The sequence below is a fragment of the Solea senegalensis genome, linkage group LG1 (assembly GCF_019176455.1).
Source record: "Solea senegalensis isolate Sse05_10M linkage group LG1, IFAPA_SoseM_1, whole genome shotgun sequence".
In the NCBI taxonomy this organism is placed as follows: Eukaryota; Metazoa; Chordata; class Actinopteri; order Pleuronectiformes; family Soleidae; genus Solea; species Solea senegalensis.
Window position 1 is genome coordinate 29,309,938 of NC_058021.1, and position 22,087 is coordinate 29,332,024.

The 22,087-nt window shown below is 43.0% G+C and overlaps 1 protein-coding gene across 2 annotated transcripts in view; it reads right to left on the reverse strand.

Moving 5' to 3' along the window:
* Positions 1–22,087, reverse strand: part of ptprn2 (protein tyrosine phosphatase receptor type N2) — a 127,486-nt gene that overhangs the window by 16,767 nt on the left and 88,632 nt on the right. For both annotated transcript variants that reach the window (XM_044023795.1, XM_044023789.1), the window contains exons 12-14: positions 7,604–7,819; positions 5,403–5,606; positions 590–737 (exon numbers count right to left, since the gene is read on the reverse strand). In XM_044023795.1, the coding sequence (XP_043879730.1) occupies positions 590–737; positions 5,403–5,606; positions 7,604–7,819 (568 nt within the window). The remainder of the gene's footprint in view (positions 1–589; positions 738–5,402; positions 5,607–7,603; positions 7,820–22,087) is intronic.

The following is a 22,087-nucleotide window of genomic DNA, read 5'->3' on the forward strand; positions in this document are numbered from 1 at the left end:
AAACATTTCCACAGTTTTTTTTTTCCCCCAGCACAATAACAACAGAATTTTGAGCAGCATCAGAATATGAGACAGGAAACGGCTGCAGGGACGGCAATTTCACCAGACTTTCATCATACACACACTCGCTATTCCAAAGTCGTGGATTGCTTCACCTTCAATAAAGAAGCTTCCGTGTGAACTAATAATAAATATTTCATCTTAAGAAGTCTGTAAGTTGTGAGCCTTTTTATTTTGTGAGTGAAACTTTTTCTTCAAGTTTTACAGAATCGCTTTCAATTTGAACCCACTTGGGAAAATGGAGCTTTAAAACTTAGGATTAAAGGAGTTTAATTAAGGTAAGAGTCATGTCTCATGTTTCAGAGGTATGGATTTTAAAAACAAGTTGATTCGCACGATGATCTCATGACCTTTTCAGCAAAAAAAGAACCGATAAACAACAATATTTTGTGTCCTGACTTGGTTTTTGTGTAGTTCTTTGAAACATCTGTTCACAAACATATCAGAGACACAGGTGGAGCAATAGGAGCTACCTGGGGGAAAAGCCTCATCGCACAATACAACTAAATGAACATCTGAGTGGACTCACAAACGACCACAGCATCCGAGCGGTTCCTCTTGGAGTTCTGCTCTCCGTGGCCCACGCTGCAGGCGCTGGGCTCTGCCTGGTACGAGCACAGGGCCTCCCACTCGCGCTCCAGACGGTTCTTGTTCTTCAAGTGGTCCTCCATGTATGACTAGAGGACAAGAGGGACCAAACTTAGCTGCCATTGCAAAGCACAAGCCAAAAAGCATTGGAAGGATTCATCCTAAACGTGCAAAAACTTTGGATTCATGTAAAGAAGAAGGGTGGAGGAAGGTTGTTAGTTTTTCCTTATTGTGTTTCCTCACTATGAGCCAACCAATTAATAAAAAATGGAGTTTAATGCTAAACTGCAGACAACAGCACCTCTCCTTTAAAGCTGTGATCAGGTGTCATGGTGCTTTATTATTGTGAGTACAGCATCTGCACTGCACGAGAAGGAGGCTGCTGAAGATCAAGGAGGGGAAGGTGTGCTACTGTTTGTGTCTTTGTGTGTTTGTGCACGTGCGTTTGACTGTAAAAAAAAAAAATCCCACACAATTAAGACTCCTGAAAGGTTTGTCTGCATTGGAAATACTTCTGGGGTGTTTCAATCACGTCCTTCGCTGCTTGCACAGCCACTGATAAGATTGTCTCCATTTAAGCCCTCGCTTGGAGAAGACAAAATTGAATTCGCTAGAGAGACAAAGATGGGAAGAGGGGAGGGGGAGGGGCAGAGGCCTGTGTGTGTGTGTGATTGAGACTGTATGCTACCAAACCAGGGCAAGTCAGGCTGGAACTGGCAAGAGGATTCTCTTTCAGTATTTGCACCATGTGTCTTTTTCTCTCCTGTATCATGGCTCCCCTTCCGACAGGGTTAAATGGTTTAGTCTGCTATTGTGCGAGGGAGAAGATTACAGACTCATAAACTGATGTCAGGGATCAGCTGGCTAATACAATGAAAGTGATACCCAGATGTGCTGGGGTTTTATTCCATATTAAAGGCAGGATAGGTAGGCTGAGCAGAGGCGACACGCCATCGTTGAATACTACTTATGCTCTCCTGTCTGTCAAAAAAAAGGGGAAAATCCAAGTCTTTGCTGAATGTATACAATTACTTCCTGGATGATAATCACAAATAAGCTTGTCCTGCACATAATAGGCAATTATCCTTTGATGGCTCGTGAATTCCTCTGTGCAAGCGAGGAATATCACACAAAATGCTGCAAACAATGGAAATCAAACTTTATTGTTCGACGCGGTGGCAAAGGTGACACTCGGGTCTTAGAAGCCACACAGAGTGAAGAAGATCAACTCTTGTGATTTATGCGGCTGCATGATGACAGACAACAGCAGCACAGCGTGTTCTACCTGAACCCATTAGAGACAGAACGCAATTTCTGAAACACTTTCTGCTGCTGCACTTTGAACGTGTAATCATATGAAACTATGAAATAAAATAAAAAATCTAGTTAAATGGCAGACGACTACGCACAAAGCTTAGTGCTGTCTTTCCAGGGAAATGACAGCATGGAATTATGGCCACTTGACAGAACCTGTCACCACTATGATCTTGTCACCAGTACAAGTAGTCTCAGCGTGCCAGTTTGACAGCATTTCCACCTCCCCGAACCAATATTACACCTCCACGTTCTTGATACATCCACGCACTGAAATGCATCCCCCTTCAATTCAAACGACACTCTCAATCGATTGCATTCCAGATTCATATTTCTGCAGCTTAGCGCAATGCATAACAGCAGGCCCTTATCATCAAGCCCTCCCGATTCCAGGGAGGGAGGCAGTGGACCGTGGCGTATTCCAGAGACAGGGTAACGAAGGTTTAGTGAATGGGGGGATTATGTCTGCCAATCAGGGGGTTGGGATGGGAGGCCGGGGTGTCAGGGAAACAATGTCTAATCCTTCCTGAGCAGTCTCCACGGCAGCAGAGGCTTGATGGGTGAAATCAGGAGGAAGGGAGATCCAGGGGAGACAGACCCAACAGGTAACATATTACTGCCGAGCTACCGTTGTCAAATTAAAACAAACAATGCCGGTAACAGTTTGTACAGGGAGCTTAATGATATTATAAACAGTGGTGAGAGTTTAACAGAGGAATTAATATGTATGCCTTGTGTGACTAATCATCACTAAATGAAAAGCACACATTTTTTTTTATTGAAAAACAAGGAGACACAAATCGTTTTTAAGCTCAAGTAAAGTTAAAATTGCCAGTAAAAGTCACTAAGGGCAGAATATGTTGCATGAGTGAGTGGCTTTTTTTTCTCCCTCTTTTGCCTGAATCTATAATTCTTTTTGAAGAAATAATTAATCTTTTAGAAAAGGGAACAGTAACTACTCAACAGAATAAGAATAGCCTCAAGCTACATCATCATTGATTCCCCCTGCCTCTTTTTTTTTTTTTAAGCATAAAGGTTGATTAGAGCAAAGTGACACAACCAAAACAGTGATGGATATTTTAACCCTGTTTCGTCACAGCGGGAGAGCAAGAATACAAATGAGTTGTTGTGTTTTTCTGAGGAGAAAAAGTAAGTTTGACAAATGCAAATTGCTGTCCATGGTGCTGAAAACCACCCTCTCATAAATACACAGTACAGCCACAGCATGTGGAAACATATGCTTTTTTTTTTCTCCATTCTAAATCATTTAGTAGGAAGCATTTGTACATTTGTTTTATCCCTATGCTGCAGCACAAAAAAAAAAACGGAGATGAAAACATGTAACACAGCAGAGTTTTATCAAAGCTCCGAAAAACACGGCACATGACTCAGCAAACAGAGGCTTCCACTTTCCGTTTTGAAGTTGGAAGTCATTATGCAAGACTTTTCAAAACTTGAGGTGGGCCACACAGCGGGGCGCAGCGTCATAGTTCATTTACCAACTCTGTGTATGCGTGTGTGGTGAAAGACACAGAGAAAGGGAGAGAGAGACAGAGAGAGAGAGGGGTGATCAGGCCTCAAAAAGGACCCACAGCATGTGTGCTTTAGAAAGCCGGGTATTCATCATCCCACTCCACACAGTGTGTGCTCCAAAGAGCAAGAGGGGAGATGAGAGGAGAGCAGAGCAGAGATGGGAAAATATAGGCCTGAGATCAGTGATAACAAGGCAATCTCACACACGGTGCTCGTGATAGATGGCGCTAGAATTTTAAGGAAGATCCTGTATAGGACATCTCCATGTCAATCACGGCATGAAAGGGAGGCAAAGGTCCCTGTGCGTTTTACCTTCTCTACATTATAATGCATGCAGTGCTGCTGTGAAGAAATCAGGGCTAATAATAACTGCTCCTGGAAATGATTCACTGTGGCTCTTTTGTCATCGCGGGGCTAAATGCTCCTCTATTGTCAGTGTTTTCAAAAGGGGCTTCACAAACAAGCCTTGACGAGTGCAACAAAACCCATCTATTACCACCGATACAAGGCATTACTCAGATTCACTCTCATTCATTACAGCCTCCCAGTATAAAAGCTAGACTTGCAGTGTGATGAATGCTCTCTCCATTAATGGAAACACTGCGAGGCATCTATCCATCTCTTTTATCAAGCTTGTCTCAAATGAATGAAGCGAAAGTTGTGCAAAATTAAAACAATCCATTGTGGGTTTGTGGATGCGTTGGCAACCCGGAGGCCCCTCCCTCCCCCGAAAAGAGAGAGTGGAGAGAGAGAGAGAGAGAAAAAACACCTCCAGAAATTTCTAAAACATCCAAATGACAATCACATGGGTAATGACATTCCACTTTTGAGCAGCTCTCATCACACAAAACAATGTCTCTCTTATTTTTGCTGCAGCGAGATGAGAGACGGAGGGGGTAAAAGATGAAAATGACAGAGGGGAGAGGAGCAGGACGGAAGGATAAAGAGAGACAATGACACAGTAGAGGGTGGAAAAAAAAAGTTGGGGGGGGAGAGAATGAAGACAACAGAGCCAAGATAAAGAAAGAGGGAGAAAAAAAACAGCGGGAAGAGTGATGAAAAAAACACTAAGATAACAGGGCTGTGAAAAGAAATGAGGTGAAATAGGGATGAATAAGAGACACACCCCAACAGATAAACAGAGAGAAATCAGGCTGCTGGTTTCCAGCCCAGAAAATGCTTTTTTATAAAGCACACACACTGCAATGTAACCTCCCTAAATATGTGAAATCCCTGTTTCTGTAGAACAATAAGCTCTATTTGAAGCACAGATTAACCCAAATACTCCTGAATCATCATGTTCCAAAAGCAAATCTGTTAATTTGAGTTTTATTTTAAACTGAATGTTAAGTCGGGCTGACGGAATCAATGAGTAATGGATAATAATATATGCAGTATCAATAAACCTTGATTCATACTCCTGTATGTTCAGATAAAAGTGCCAAATTAAATGAAATAAACATTAAACTGTGTGAAATGGACACAAAATACTGTTTCATATCAATCAGCAGTTTTTTTGATACTGGCAAATATCGTATTATTGTCAAAAGAATTTAAAGAAAAGAATCAAATCTCCCTGACACTTCTGTGATAAACACACCATTTATATACTTTATGTTTATATAAATATCAGCTTTAGTCCAACATACTTTTACTGTTTATCCAAAATGTTTAGCTCATTATTTTGACTGTGAAACTAACTGTTGGTTACTTTCTGTTGACATAAGCAAAGAGCTGTGGTGCTGTCAACTACAAGCTTCTCTGTTGTTTACACAACCCAGGAAAAAATACATTTAAAATGTGTTTAGCAAACTACACTTAAACCGTGTATGACAAGAAACCAGCTTCACATGCTGCTGTTCGCACAAACTCTTGACATTGTACAATCCAAGTGTGAAGCTCCTTACTAGAATCATGTGACCGGTGGAGATGTCCATGTTGGACGGCACTGGCTCCTCGCACCAGGAGGAGGTGCTGCTGCGGGTGGACGGGCTCGCCGCGGGGCCATCGCTGAACTGTGACGACACACTGTTGAGCCGCGAGTGCCGCAGTGTCTCCGGCCGCTCCACGCGCTCGGACGTCCTGATCGCCATTCTCTGGCGACACAGCTCCTGCGGGGATTAGAGGAGGTGATAGTGGTGAAGCGCTGGTGTTTTTGACTCATTTCAAGGTTTTTCAAGGTTCTTTTCATGTTATGTGCTCATCCATGGTCTTAGGGGCTGAGTTTTATAAATGTACCTTGTAAAAAAAATGCTGTAACAAACTTGATCTTTCCTCACTTGTCTGTAGATTAATGGATTATCCTTGTGGATTATGGAGCTTACACTAATTATGTCAAAAATACATGGTTGGTGAAGTCTGTATGCTTTATGGAACAAACAAAGAGCGTCACACCACGCTGCCATGCAGCACTGCCTTCAGTGTTTGACAATGGATCATTTAGCTGGGGGAAAAAATTGAATTTGGATCCACTTGGACCAAAAATAGAAGCAGAAAAGGTGCAGTCCATCAATCAAATTGTATCTCCAGTATGAATTCATATCACAACACAGAGCTGAAGGAGATAAAAATGCATTGGTACAATTGTAAAGTATAATTCTCTATTTTGATTGATGCACTGAGGTGTCTGAAATATGCCAGAGACCCACTGCTACGAAGATTACACTTTTCTCAGTGACTCAGCTTTTCTCCCATCGTGTCTCACTGCAGAGGGAGGGGCATCGAAAAATTGAAGACTAGGCATTTGTTAGTAAAACAAAATAAAAAAAAATAATATTTAACATAAGTTTGGACTCATTCCTTTCATAATGTGTGTTCACACTTGGCATTTTTCAGTGAAAAGTATAATATTTAAACCCCATTATGTTAGGATTTAGGTGGCCCAGCCACACATCGCGACCAAATTCATGGCCATACTCAATTAATAACAGCAAGGGCAGAGCGGGCCGGAGAAAAATGCCTTGTGAAAGCTCACACTATCTCATGATCTATCATAGTGATATTTCCCTCTGGAGCACGGGCCTCTCTAAGCCCTGGTCTTGGATCTGCTTCACCGCCGTCAGACTTTAATGATTAGAGCCATGAAGTGGCGCCCTGGGCCTTGGCCTCGGGGCAATATCCAGGTCCACCTCATAATTCATCCTATTTCTCAACATTTCTGCAAAGCGCCGTGTTGTACTGGAGCCCAGATATTGTCCCAGAGGCGGGCAGGAGATGCGGTTAGCACAAGAGAGGGCCAGAGCAGAGACACACACAGCCCAGACAGGAACATAGGTCATGGGATTACAGTTTCCTCCTGGTTTCAGACCACTAATAAGAATAAAAACAGGCCAAGAGGAGACAATGCCCACAGTCTGTGGTGCAATCTAAAAATACCCCACTGCCACTGCATTGAGAAAAAAACTACAGCAACACCTGACAGAGCACTTTAAAAAAAACAGTACACTTTTAACAATATAAATGTTAAAAATGATGATTACAAAATGTGCATTTTTGTGTGTTTGTGTCTCTGTGGCCGCGATAAGACAGACACACTGAGAGCAGCCCTGTGAAAACCTGATTAAATATTGAAAATGTTAACGCGACATGCAGATAAATGTGTTCTGAGTGCCATGCTGGGCACAGCTGAGCCCCAGCGCCAAAAATCAATACAGCCCAGGCTGCCCGTGGCCTCGGAGGAAGAGTGGGAATAGGTCACAGCGGCGGCCTGCTTCCCCCCCCCCCCTCCACCCCTCCACCTCCTCCCACCCTCAGTGTGTATCTCTCTGACATGCACACTCCTCTCAGGCATGGCTGAGCGCTGAGTAATTGGATGTAAAGAATCTACTGGAGCAATAAGTCAAAAGGAAAAAAAGGAAGGATAAATAAATTATGTAAAGTGATTTCTGGTTTAAATTCATGTACTGGAAGATAAAAATAAAAATAAATAAATATAAGAGTTTAAGGTAGGGGAGAGAATCATTCGAACATGTGCACATTAACACAACTACACTTTGAAACCAATCAGATAATAAGCTGTGTGAGCTTATTATCACCAATGGGAGCGTGCCGACTGGGTGCCCTGGCCTCTGATTGGCTCATAGCAGAAGGGGGGTGGGGCTGGTCTAACCTGATAGGTTGCCGTGGCATCAGTGCTGGTGTCAGTCCCCAGGCTGGCCAGCTTCTCCTTCATGTGGAGATGCGAGCGTTGACGCACGCAGAAGAAAGTGGCGGACACTGCCAGCGCCACCAGGATGAAGAGCATGCAGAGGACAGAGAGCAGCAGGAACTGGCCCGACTCCACCCTGGTCTCCTTCACTACGGGGATCTGGGTCAGGCTGCCCCTCTGGAGGACACACACAAACACAGAGAGAGAGAGAGAGAGAGAGAGAGTGAGAACACACTGTCACGGCAGTAAAGGATGACACCCTGTCTCTTTCCTGATTGATGAAGTCATTTTTGATTTACAGCAACTGCAATATCAAGTCTGCAGTGCATCAGTTTTCACCTGAAAGCTTGACTTTCCAGTTAAAAAGAAAAGAAATGAGGATTCAGTGGTGCTGCGAGTGCTTTCTCACCTTCCTCCACTTCCTCCCTGTTTTTCCTTCCACCCACCCACTAACCCACCCACCCACCACCTCCTCCACTGTCTGACCAGCCCCACTCATTAGCCAGCTCTAACACTGGCCTTATAATGTGCATTCAGACTCAGTCACCCCCTATTACCAAGCCCCTGTCCAGTGCTTTCTCCACACTGCTCCCCACTATAGATATTTACAACCCCATTTAGTGCTGGCATGGGGGCGAGCTGGCACTGTGCAGCTACAGGAGGTTGAGATACTAAAAGCTTGTGCTTAATTAGCTCCTCTGGTCCCGAGTTTGCCTGGATTAGGCCTCGGCCCAATTCGCACAGCCATAATGGCTACTGGGGACTGGAGAGACACAAGTAGCCCAGACTGGACCTTCATACATCACCCACTGGTTGGAGAGAAAGGCCTTTTCAAATATTCTCACCCACATTGTACGTTCATTCACACAGGAAGGTATATAGTGTTGGTCTCACTGCATCATGGTAGACCTGGTTCTAATGTGCTGTAACACCATTTAGCACCAAGATTTTTTTTTTCTAATCAGTGTAGGTTAAAATAAGTGTTCTATGTGTTAATAACTCATGAGATTCTTACAGCATTGCAGCTCATAATTTAGGCCGGGGCGAAATCGCTAATTATTTGTGATAACGTCAGGTCAGAAACAATATAATTGTGGAAAACACTGAAAGATTTTGCAAATTTGGGCCAAAGGATTCACAGGAATCCTTTGTTTGTCTCTGCTGCATTAACATAATATGAATATATTAAACCTGTTATATTGTGGTATATATATATATATATATATATGTAGTGTTCAATTACCAGCCACACAAAAGCTATGAGAAATACTGCATAGCTACTGTTAAAGATTTACTTAAATGACTGATGAAGACAGTTTGTATTAAACTCTCAAACACATAAAAGACTTTTGCCCAGCACATTTTTACTCAAATTAAATAAATATAATAATAATTAGAGCCATATTTGACAGGAAAAGGAGGCAATTCTTCACAGTTTTGATCTAATTCTAACCAGCTCCATACATGCCAGTGGCTATAGCTCATCTACAAAAGGGCAATATCAATAACAGAGCACAAATAAATACATCAGCAGACTCCTAATTGTCTGCTTGCAATATTGAAAGGTTGATGGTTGATGAAAGTGAATTAAATCTACGACTCAGACGGGAAAAAAAAAATAAAATAAAATGGTGGAGCTCTGACATTTAGCCTGAGGTGTTTAATGGTCTGGCTGAAAGATGCCTACGTCTTGTTAAAGCATTTCCAAAACAACACACTTCAACCTCAGACCAGCAACAGTGTTGTTTGACCTTGTGCCTCATAATTGCCCATCTTTTCAGAAGGTGGTGCCGATGCCCAGGTCTGCTCAATTAGTGCGTGGGGCCTGATGACAGTTGTTGTTGATTGTAATTGCCGAGGCTCGAGGATGTCGTTTCAATCAAGCATTAAGAGGTTAGACAACAACTGAGAGCTCTGAAGAGGCTCGTGTACGAGCACAGAGGGGAGAGATGGCCTCGATCCAGTGATTCGCCTGTGCACTTCAGCCGTCACATGAACACACAGCAATCACATTTAGAAATGAGCGCGACGCAGGGCTCGTCTGACCTAGACTCACGATAAAAAAGAGTCTGTTTTCACGTAGTATTTCAACACGTTTTAATGTCAGTGAGGCACAGTGTGTGTCATCGATGTCGTGGCTCAACACCGACACCAAAGTGCCCCCTATAGACCTATTAGTTCAAGCCTGTTTAAACCTATTTCCAGCACTGAGAACAAATGCAAGCTATTCCCTTTGCATACAATGTTCTCTTTTTTCCACAAACAAACCAAATAAAGGAAAAAAGAAAAGGGAAAGGCTTGTTAATCAAATCTAATTAAATATGTGGCCCTCTACTATCTGTGCATCCTCTTGAAAAAAATATATATATATATATATATATATATATATATATATATATATATATATATATATATATATATATGTTCAGGTGAACAACTTGAATTAAAAGTACTTCCACCGTGGAAGCAGAGAGGATTTAAATGTAGTGCAGGAATAAAGGAGGATTTGAAGGACGAGAGCATGTGTGGATAAAAGCCAGAGGACAAACAGAATGAGGGAGAAAATGTTAGAAGATGTGAAGGATTACATTCATGGCCATACACACTTTTGCACTACACAGTGGCTTTTCTTTTTTTATTATTTATATATTTATTTTTAATAGTACAACTATGTTTTTCTTTTCTTAGAAGGAAGTCATAATTCAAAAACTCATTTGTCTAAATTAAAACAGACTGGAGAAAATAAACTGGATTTTGCAACAACTAAAAATTAGGATTTAAAACCTTATTTCGGTGCAGTTTGTTTGACTCTCCCTCCAATCAAATGACTTCCTCAAACTTCACTAAGTGCATTTTTCATTTATCTCCATATATTGCTATTTGTGCTTTGTGTGTGAGAGCCATACCCAGTGAAGATTTTAATCTCTGCCTCTGACAGATTTCCCCCCTTCTACCTCTCTCTCTTCTATTCATATTGGCTCAGACTGGTGAATTAGCCAATCTAAGGGGAGAGACAAGGGGCAGATGGATATCGGGTGCTCTGGATTATTCAAATGATGGAGAGGAGAGGTCAGGCAGAGAGGTGTTGTTGGGGCGGCTGGCCATCCATTCACTCACATCACAATACCTTTTTTTTTTTTTTTTTTAATACAAAAGGAAAGTCCTCTTAAAACCAACAGCCAAACCTTAAACACCCAAACATCAAGGTTTGAAAAACAGGATCACAGTTACAATTCTGGATTTGAATTAAATCTGTTCCCGCAAAAAAAAAGAGATGCAAAAATGCATCGTTTCTATCTCACCAATAAGAAATACTGAGCTCATCTGTCAAATTGATATAAGAAAAAAAAGGCAGACACTGCTCTGAAGTCCTATTTTCAAACAGAATTTAAAAAAAAAAAAACCCATTCATTTGAGGAAGGGGGAAACAAATACATTTAACAAAAAAATAAAATATAAACTGCACGAATGAATCTTTCACTCCTGACAGAATCTTTGGAAAAAATGGACAAAGAAGAATGTAACATTTCATAATTACACATGTGTATTTTGCACCTATGCGCGTGATTAAAATAGTATAAATTATGCAAACACAGAGCGGATTTACGAGCTCTCCGTTGTGAGGGTTTATGAGCTGAAAGTGCTCCCGGACAACAGCAGGTAAAGATGAACCTGCACACAAACTTTGTCCTCTGCAGCCAGATGTGCGCACCGAAGAGCGCGTGCCTTCAACACCCACTATTCTTTCCTCTACATTATCAATATCTGCAGGAGGATTTTCACATTTTATAACACCAAAAAAAAAGGATTTTGCATCTTCGATTCTCAAAAAAAAAAAACCCTGATGAAACCACATCTGCTACAAATAAATAACCTGCAGCACATGAACATTAATTTTTCACTCAACCTTCAACGGGGATTGTACTGTAAAGTTTTCAAGGGCGATTAAATGATTTCAAACTTGCACAGTGAACACGGCACCAAACAGGACGCACACACGGACAAGCGCGGAGATAATTACCCAGATCCATGTTGCGGCGCAGAGGAGCGCACATTGCGCAGCAAACGGCGGATTGCGCTGCTGCTGCTGCTGCTGCTGCCTCTTCTTGTATTCCAGAGAGCATGTCGGTGTAACCACTGACGCCCGAGACGCGCAGCAGCTCCAAGACGCGTCTGTGCCGTGCGTCCCGACCGCCCACTCACTCACACACTCACACACTCACTCACTCACTCATCAGTCCGCTTCTCCAAAAAAAGTTCCCCCGTGTGCGAGGCTCCTGCGTGCGCTGTGCGTCTCCTCTGCGCCAACAAAAGAGCGCGGCTTCAGCACGAAGATGAAGAAAAAGAGAGGGAGAGGGAGAAAAAATAAAAGAGCGAGTCGAAGGGACTAAGAAAAGGGGAGAAGAATGAAGAAAAAGAGAGGGAGAGGGAGAAAAAATAAAAGAGCGAGTCGAAGGGACTAAGAAAAGGGGAGAAGAATGTGGGATATGCCCGCCTGATTTTCCGAGCTTCGGAAGAATGTGCAGAAGCCCCACTAGTGAGTCCTTTCAGCGCCTCTGTGCCAATGAAAAGAGATGGGGAGGTGGTGGTGGGGTTGAGGTTTTTTTTTTCTCGATCGTTTAGTTAAGGCTGAGCCCCTCCTTATATTCAGCAGCTCAGGAGTCCCCGTCCATTGCACATGTCATATCCACTGGTTGCTATAGCGATGCCTCCACATGTTGTCGACAGTGAATGTTCAAGGAGCGATGCCTGGCTAATAGGCTTGCGGGCTGAGGGGCTGATATGAATGGGCATAGGGCTAGTCACTCATTTGTTGAGCTACTAGGGGTCTCTGTGTTTGGTGTGTGAATTGCTGTTTTCTCAGGCTCTCCTTTTCCTCTGCTCCCTCTCCCAGGGATTCAGTTATGTGAGCAGAATAAGGGAGATGGGGCAGTCTATTCTTCAAAGTAGGCTTCTATATTCAAAGCTGAAGTGAGCGCTATAACAAGAGGCTACCACACAGTATAGTAGCTGTAAAGTATATGAATGCTGCATGGGAGATTGGGTGCAGTCTGAAACATGCTCAGTAAATTGTGCATAATTGGCTGCTCTCTCTGATCCCCAAAGATCTGCCTGGAATAAAGAAAACAGAGAGGGGAAATTGCAAGTTTAACAAGTTTTATAGGTATAACTCACTAAAATGCTTTCCTAATTAGCAATCAGTCTGAAAAAAAAATGATCCAATGGAGAGCAACAGCTGCAGTTAGCAGGGAGAGAGAGAGAAAGGGGGATTATGGAGAGCACAGGGTGAGAAAAAGGAGAAAGAAAAAGAAAAGGGGCGGTGAAGAGATGAGAACGGGGGTCCTGTCAAATGCAGATGACGAGTCCTGGGGAGGGGGGCTGTGTGACGGGGGCTCTCCAGTTTATTTTTTCCATTCAGAGAGCACCCCCCCCTCTCCTCCATTGTCCTTCTGTGTGACAGCTGGAGTTGGCAATGTGAAGGGGAGAACAAAAACCAGCTCGCTGTCCAGCCTGGGTCTGCGGCCGCATCGGACGCCGCCACCCCACCCTCGACACAAAAAAAAGAAAAGCAGAGCCAACCAGGCGGCCCGCAGGGACGAAATCTGCAGCAGAACATGCTCAAACTGACTCAACAATTAAAGAAGAAAAGAAAAAACTACAACGGCCGACGCACAATGCTGCTGCAGAACTGACACTGTCGCAAAAAAAAATGTTTTTTTGTTTCCTGAAAAAAAACAAGACTTTGATCCTTCCTTATTCATCTCTTAGCTGCCCCCAGGAGTGACACTTCTCAGGTCATGCTTTCTGCACACTTGCACACTCATTTATCAGGAATTATTCAGAATACAAATTCTGTTTTTCGCCTACCAGAGGGCGCGAAAATGTTCCAGCCACCCATCACTCGAGAGGCAATTTTTTTTTTCCCCTTCCCCTTTTTATCTTGCAGCATTTGAATACAAGAAAGAACCAGCTGCAGTGAGTGAGCGTTGTCGCACTAATGCAGGACGGATGCAGGAGTAATGCAGAGTGGGAGACTTTTATCATGACTGCCACCGAGTGGTTTTTATTACCAAAAGAAAGAAATAGTGGGCCCTGAAGTTAATCCCCAGAAAATCAGTCCTTACATTAAGTCAACCATACGATCATACAGTATCTACAATGTTCTCTAAAGAGCTTGAGGTGAGTCCTGTTCTCCCTTTTATTCCAGAACCCACTGGTCAAAAAAGAAGCCTCCTCAATCCCAGGTTTAAACATGTTTCTGACCTGTGGGAATGTGTTTAATCTGCACTCAATCCCGGGTCAAACGGCTCCTTTGGCTGCAGTCGGCATCAGTGGGAGAGCAAGACCTGGGTGGACACGCTAATTTCGTCATCGTCGTCTTCATTTTTGCAAGCGATGCAGATTGTGGCGTCATATCCAGCACAATGCAAAGTAAAAGATACAAAACAGGAACTACTGTATTGTCTTCTTGTTCTTTTGTCTCCCGTGCATTTGTGACGTCACATTTCATTCGTTTTCAGCGCGTTCGTGTTTGTAGTGGGATCGGGTTCAAGAAATCCCGCGCATACGTTCTAATTTCAGTGTGAAGAAGGCGGAACATGAAATAACCTTCAGCCGCATCTAAATCCACACTCATCCCAAACAAGTGCGACCTGAACCCTGAAAACATCAAACGCCGTCCCCTTCCGCTCTTTGAAGTGACGTCTGACTCTGACATCTGTTGTTTTCCTTGCGCTTGAACTCTGCGTAAAATGGACACATTTTCACACTCCTCAGTCACTACTACGCACAGCACAGTACGATTTCACAACCCATGTCACATCCTCCAGCGAGGCCGGCGCTAATGGATATCACACCGGGGTGGTTTGACGTGCATCGATTCACTTTCACTAAAAAAGACCCTCCACGAGCAGACAAACAGCAGGAACAGTCTGAAGTCACTCTCATGGTCACTGGCGACGCTTGTAGATGCTGTCACGCCTTGTGTGCGTGTTCCTCCGGTAACTGCTTCCTCGGGATAACACATGTTTTCGAAACAGTCGCCACGAGTCCTGCCGTGCTTATCTGTCGTCGATCCTGCACTGACTGCTCTCCGGTGTTTGCCTCCATGAGACATTTCACATTTCTAATAAAGGGGAAAAAAGATGGAGTGTGTGTTTAAACAGCGCGAGGAGGAGATACTCGGCGCCTCGCTGTGTCGCTGGGAGAGGTGGATGAGGAATGTTAAACAAATGTCAGGATCAAGTGTCGCACCTGAGATGGCAGCGCAAAGACATACGTCGAGGAACAGGGAATGGAGACACAATATCTAGGTTAGGTGTGTTTGCCTGCACACTTTCACAACTGCTTACACGTGTGTGCAATTTGAATACACACGCACAGGTGATCGTGGACCACTCTTTGCGTAAATTACACCTCCACAACATCTGTGCGTGTGTTCACCCGCGCGTGCAGCGGCTGGACATCTTCACCATGCAGGGCACAAAGAGGCCAGCGCAGGTCATTTACAGTATTTCAGCAAAATAGAGGAGGGAAGAACCAGAGGACATGGAGGCAAGTGTATCTGTCGAGCACTGGAACACATCACGGCAATCACGCGATAGAGATAATAAGCGGGCGCCTGGCGCCGCTTGCACTGCGGCACAAGAACAACTGCTGACATGCACCTGCAGTCTTAACGAACGCCCGACACCAAAAATAGTTGGGATTTCTGCTCAGCCCTTTGAAATGGGGGTGCGATAAATTATTCATCATAATATCCGAGCAAGACTGTTGCCGCGGCTCCACTTGGGAAGGTGTCGGAGGATTAGCTTCAAACTGTATTGCAGGGAGAAATGTATGCAAAACAAAACACAGTTGGGTGTTCTGTTTTCTTCCTCTTCTTAATCGGATTCACCAGATGTTATTATTGTTATTATTCCTGTCGAGATATTACAAGATATGTGCTACTAGGAAGAGTCTCATCTGGGGGTTTAATGGTTTTCTTGTCAGTCTGTGGATGATGCAGTTTTGGTGTATTGTGAGTGAGCACAGAGCAGTTTGCATTTGGCTGCCAGTCATAAAGCTACGCTCGCACAGAAGATAAGAAAAAATATAAAAGGTGACACTTTGCTCTCACCCTTTTAACATCATTTAAGGTGCCGGAACTTGACAGTGAGGTGAACATCTTAAATGCATTGTGTCTTGCTGTGCGTGTGAGAGGTAGCGAGCGAGAGACACCGTGTTTCGCGGTGGCTGCCGTTCAAAGACACACACACACACAAAAAATGGTCCCATCTCTGCGTTTTACTTGGATCATTTGAATTGTTCTGTCTCATGCTCATCACCTGCTCTGAGAGGAACCATTCAAAAGATTGTGTGTGTATGTGTGTGTCAGCCATGTCATTTTGGTATTTTTTCACCCCCCTCAGATTTGCTTGTTCAAATAGGGCCTGTTCGCATATGAATCCCAGCCCAGGCAGTGCCAGTGCCAAGCAGTTGAAAAGCAGTAAACATCAAGGTAAATTCGATGCCTGTCATCTCGACTATATTTAAAGCAGAGAGGGAAAACCCACACACACACACACACTTCAAACTCGAGCAGTGCTGTGGCGTCACAGCCTCGAGTAGGAAATCACACCCATACACGTCTGTAATGTGAAATGTTGTGATCTATACGAAGATGACAACAAATTAAAGCAGATTTCAAGGCACTCTCTTAACCCGCTTTACCCTGTGTGTTGTAGTTGTACTTTAATTATGGATTTATCTGTGTTAGATAGATGCTTACGTGGCTATCAAAGCCGTTAGCTCTTTCTGATACATTTGAATTCACTTAATTGCCATCCAAGCTAATCAACCCACACTGTTGCCAAGGCCTGTGACTCACGTGTAATATACATTAAAACATAGATCCTCGATATCAGACAGAAATAGTTGAAAGCGGCTTCTCAATTCTGCTCAAGCTGCTCAAACAACTCAAGAATCCGAATTGCCAGTAACTGACATCCATGCGGTTGACATAGGACTATACATCGTTGCTCTTTTATTGCAGCATACAGCACATGTCAATTCTTCCCAGAAGAAAATCAGACTAATGTTTTGTTCAGGCGTGTGTGACAGCTCGTATACTTATACACTTTGAGTCGGATGCAACTGTAGGAGTTAACGACAGGAACATATGTTAGAAGTGACAACCACCTGTACAAACACTTCATCAGTCATCTCGACAGCCTTGTGTGTACATTTAGCTGCAAATGAGCTTTGGTGAGAACCTACTGAATACTCACCGTAATCAAATGTTGCCTCAGACTTTTTAGTCGTTTCTGTCAAAAACAAGCAATCAAGCTGCACTTTCTTCGCGTGGTGAAAAAGCAACGTTATTGTAGTGCATTGTATTTTTTTTTTGAAAGGAAGTCAATTTCTGCTGCAAATAAAAGACTATAAGACACAGATTGATCCTGCAGACTTGGCTGCTGCAGGCACAAGAGGGCAATGCTCACCATACGCTCTCAGATGTCAAGCATTTTATTTAACCCTTTAACAGGCGACACGTTTGTGCAAGAGCATTTTGCATTACTTCATTTACGCGACGGTTTGTGCTATCGGAAACATTCCAGCGGTTCCTGGAAGCTGAGAAGTTGCACGTCAAAGCCAAAATGGTGGTTATTACGGTAATTTCACTCGTGCTGTTGCAGGAAGCCGGCAAATCAGCGTCTTTGTCACCAGAGAGAAGAGTATGTAGTTTCCAGTTTTTTGTCTGGTGTTTGTGTACAAATACATTGTTTGGTTCTAAATAAAACTTTTAGTTTGTCTACATTTTAAATTGTTATAATAGACTGTTTTAACATGCAGTACATTGTAAATAACTGCCAGATGTTGAAAGTTCTGGCCCTTTTATGGTTAAAATAAGCAAAAAAAACATGTCCAGACGGACATTTCGAGGCTTCTATAGCTTTAGTGTTAGACACTTTGATTACCTACAGAGGACATGATTCCTATGTTCATGTTTGGGTTGGGTATTGCTACTGATTTCCTGAATCAATTCAATTCACAATGTCTTGATTTGATTTGGCAATGATTTGATATTTAGATTATATTTAACTTTCTGTATCAATTTGGCTTGGTGATTGTGCCAGAACTAATGCTGCAATTTGTACACAATTCTGACATTGTACATGATTAAAATAGACACCAGAGCATCTTAAAAGTGGTAGAAGTATTTCTTGTTCTACATCATAGATGCTAAATCTGCCGTCTAAGCTGTTATCTTGGCTGAGCAGTAACAACACGCATGATTGTGATATTAATTTATCAGGGCAGAATGTACAGGGTCTTTCAAATGAATCAGAGAATCTATTTTTTCTTTCGGTACCCACTCCTTTTTCTATGCTACTCGAAAAAGAATCACACAATTTTTTTCCCAGAGCCAGATGCATCACGTCCAAGGAGTGTAAAGGTCTCGAAAACTCAAATGATTTGACTCAACAGTCCTCTCCTACCTGCAGCTGTGTTGACATTAGCAATATGTCTGACAAGGGTGAGGTTCACATTTTCTAAAATGTCAGCCAGAATTAGTCAAACTAAGTTCAGAAACTGCACTTGACTTTAAAAAATGAAAGGAAAGTCAACTCAGTCTCTGCGAAGATGTGTCTTGAGAATTGCATTAATCACAGTCCTTATTTAAGATGTAGCTTATATACGATAGTTTTTGGTGACGGATATTAAAGGTGAAATATTAAGAGGAAAGGTCTGAGTTTGCTAAAATCTAACCCGATCCTAAAAGGTAATTGAAGGTAATGCTTCATTCTATTGTGTTAAGAGATAAAAGAACTGCCACTAAATATCTAATCCAAAACAGTGAGGAAAACACCAAGGTTTTAATTGTTTTGTTTGAATAGAACCCACACTACTTTTAGACTATTATGTTCACGGCAGGCTTTTTATCTTGGGGAGAGATAAAACTGCAATTAATTTTTGAAAGAGGGGGGAAAACAGTGAGACAATACATCAAGTCACACATGAGTGGTGGCAGGCAGGGATATGTGGGCTGCCGCCGAATAACAGAGGTAGTCAAAGGTAGCATTCATAATTGAAACCCCAGTCACAAGAGACTTAGTTGGCTGGGAGACTCTGATACTGAAACTGACAGTGGGGGAACAAAGAGTAGTGTTCAGAGGAGAGCACAGTGTGACTTCATAGGTTCAACAGGATGTGTCCTCCTCATACCTGGCTCCTCAAACCATCTGAAAGCCTCTGAAACACTGAATTCGCCACAAAACCACCGTGGTGCTGTATTTGAGTTGTGCAAAGCGTTAAAAAGTCCAGTTATTCGTACGCACTCTCAAGTCAAGACAGACGTACAATAATCCAAGTGCATGATGTTGCTCTTTATGTCCAAGTCGACTTTTGTGCAAGTGCCATTCGTACCTGTAGCAGATAAAGACAACATAAGTAGAAGTTATGCTGCTGTGACCCTGAGACAAGAAATTGTCCCTCAACTGCTTCACTGCATAGATCCATGTCTTTAACATGAGTGTCTTCCCACAACAATTAGTGTGCAGCCAAAAATAATCATCAGCTAATGGCATCATTAGCTACAAAACACACATGTTTGACTGTATCCACACCTAAAATAAGTACTTATTTATACAAATGTATTTCCCTTTTCTTGTGTCATTTGAGAGAGAGTTATGGCATGATTTTTGTCCACCATGATTGTTGATTTTTAATTCTCTATATCCAACTCCATCATAGTTGTAGTAGTTGTTGTAATACAGTCCATAGATGAGGGTTTAGTGTGTGTGTTCTGACCAGCTGCTTCGAAAATGTTCCAAAATATGACCTCATAACTTGACGTAATCCCATTTTAAACGGATTCCGACCAATGATGTGTTGCATGATGCCTGCATACCTGCTCCTTCAGCTACTTACTTGGTGCCTTGTGCAGTATCAGGTCGTACACATCTACAATGACAGGGATCGGTCTGCAGCCTTTTATGCTGTGTCTGCTACCATACAGCTGTAAAATGTAAATATTGAGATTGCTGCGTGTTGAGCCACGTCAAGAAGAGGGGTCATTTTCTTTCACGACAGACAGTTTTCACGACTCGGATTTGGGAGAAGCTACACTTGCAGAAAAGAAAAGAAGCCCGTGTTCCAGATGGTCAATCCACTTGCATTCCCCCTGAAGTGAGCACTGCACTAAAAACAAATTTGGCCTGTTTTCAGAAGCAGTTAAACTGCTGCTGAATATGATGCCTTCAATCCTTATTTGTTTAATGGCGACTAGATCAGGAACCGTTTACAAGTATTTGGAAAACCAATCGCCAGGTCCCGGTTGCAGTGGAGAGTATTGATGGTAGGTTGGCAATGCAGCCTGAACACATTATGGTATTCAACGCTTTTTTTATGGTCACATTTCCGCTTTTTTACTGGTGTGAAAACACATAATTCAATCTTGTTTGGATTCTACAGGCTCCGTAATACAATTTGTATTTAAATAGCCTCCATTAGAATCCCTCTCAAGACATTAGTAGATTCTTCTAGCTTAGACAAAATGAATACCATACACATTTCTGATTTGGATCGACTCGATTGGACAATCAGCGCCATGTGTCGCCAACTGCACCGCGTGGCTGGTGGACCCGCGGCATATTGAGACCGCCTGCCTGAGCACACGCCCCAGTGATCAGCCACAGCTTGTGTAAGTGGAGATATAGATGTGGCACCACAGGAGGCTGTGCGTGATAGGCGAAGGGTCGTATTCCCTTAAATGCACGCGGCCACAGCCTCATAAATTGCCATCAGTGTCTTCATTTAACATTTCCCCCATTATCACCATGACAACGCTGGTCCAGCGTGCACCCATGGGGAGAGGCGTGTGTGCCTGCGTAACCCTGGGGGTTACTGAGAGGGTAACTTGGCACAGACGCCAACACTCCATACCTCTTCTCCAGACTCAGACTATAGGGACGAGGGGGGACTGTGGAGTGGCATGCGGCCAGGAAGTCTAGATCTGTTCCATGGCAATCTCACTTGACAGACACTGGCTGTGTCTGGACTGGAGGCGAGCACTCTGATTTCTCTCTTTAATTACTGCTAATCGGAGGAGCCGCAGCCCCTGCTAATGAAGCCACACCAATCAGGCGGGGGAGAGAGAGTCGGGGGCTCCGCACTGCAAAAAAAATCCTCTGCAGGAGCGGCGCTGACACTCAACCTACCCGGCACTGCAGCCCCCACACACCCCTCACTGTCTGTCTACCTCACAGCTTCCAGCAGGTCGGTAAGAGTCATCTGCCCTGGAGCCAAACCAACCAGTGCCGTGCATATAAAAAAAAACCAAAAAACCCTCTGTGAATCCCTGAAGAAACTGGGATGGCGTCACACCACAACCTCTGACAACAACACAAAGTATGGCTGATCGGAAATTCTGAAGGCAGAATGAATTATGATTTATGTCAAGATTTTGATGGCTCTGTAACGTAATAATGCTTTGACAGCTCATTATTGTAAATGCATATAATCAATCTAGCCTGCTTTCACCCACAAACATAATTACACTCTATGGCTTTTTGAGAGGCTGTGATGATGTCTTTTTTCTGTTTTTTTCTTGGCTCCTTCTTCAACGTGAATAATGTAATGAACAGTGACTGACATTTGATTGCATGTGTTTATGTGTTTATGGACCTGGCTTGCCAAAAAAAATCCTTTTGCCTTTTGTTGTTTCCAACAATGAAATGTAATTCCTTCTATTAGTTTTGGATGTTGTTGTAGGTATCATCATCCTCGGATTTATCAAGATGGTGGACAGAACTGTTGTTGTATATGTTCTTAAGCTGCACTGATGTAACTGTGTTGTATTTCTGCAGGTATCCAGCAGCACGACACCGGATATTAGACGCACGCGTGCAGTTTCACCAAACATGACAAGCGTGCTCCTGAATGTAAATCGGTTATGCTGTGTGTGTAACATGTACACACACGTGGACACGACTGTGATATGTAAAGCGGAATTCCCACTACAGCAGGACGACGTTCGTCCATTTTCACAGCAGCACTATATCAGTGACTGATCTTTACCACGGCTTTTTACTTTGACATGTAGGCCACATTTATAATGACGGCGTCACATAATATATAAGGTTGACAGATGATATACATTACTGCAAACACATTAAAGAAACGTCTTCCCTTCATGGCTACGAGGCCTAATTAGTCTTAGGTTATTGATGCTGACAGAGTAACGGTTATTAGACTAAACTTAATAGCAGGTACAAATAGGAGTCAAGTAATAACATGATATCATGGATTATTGTATAAGAACATCAAGTAGTGAAGTGAACATGTGAGTATCTATAATCTACTGTCGATTGGATTTCATTTTCCGGGAAATACAGTTCAGTAACAACATGGCCGTAATAGTATGGTAAATCATTTCTAATATGGAGGTAACACTATGTTTTT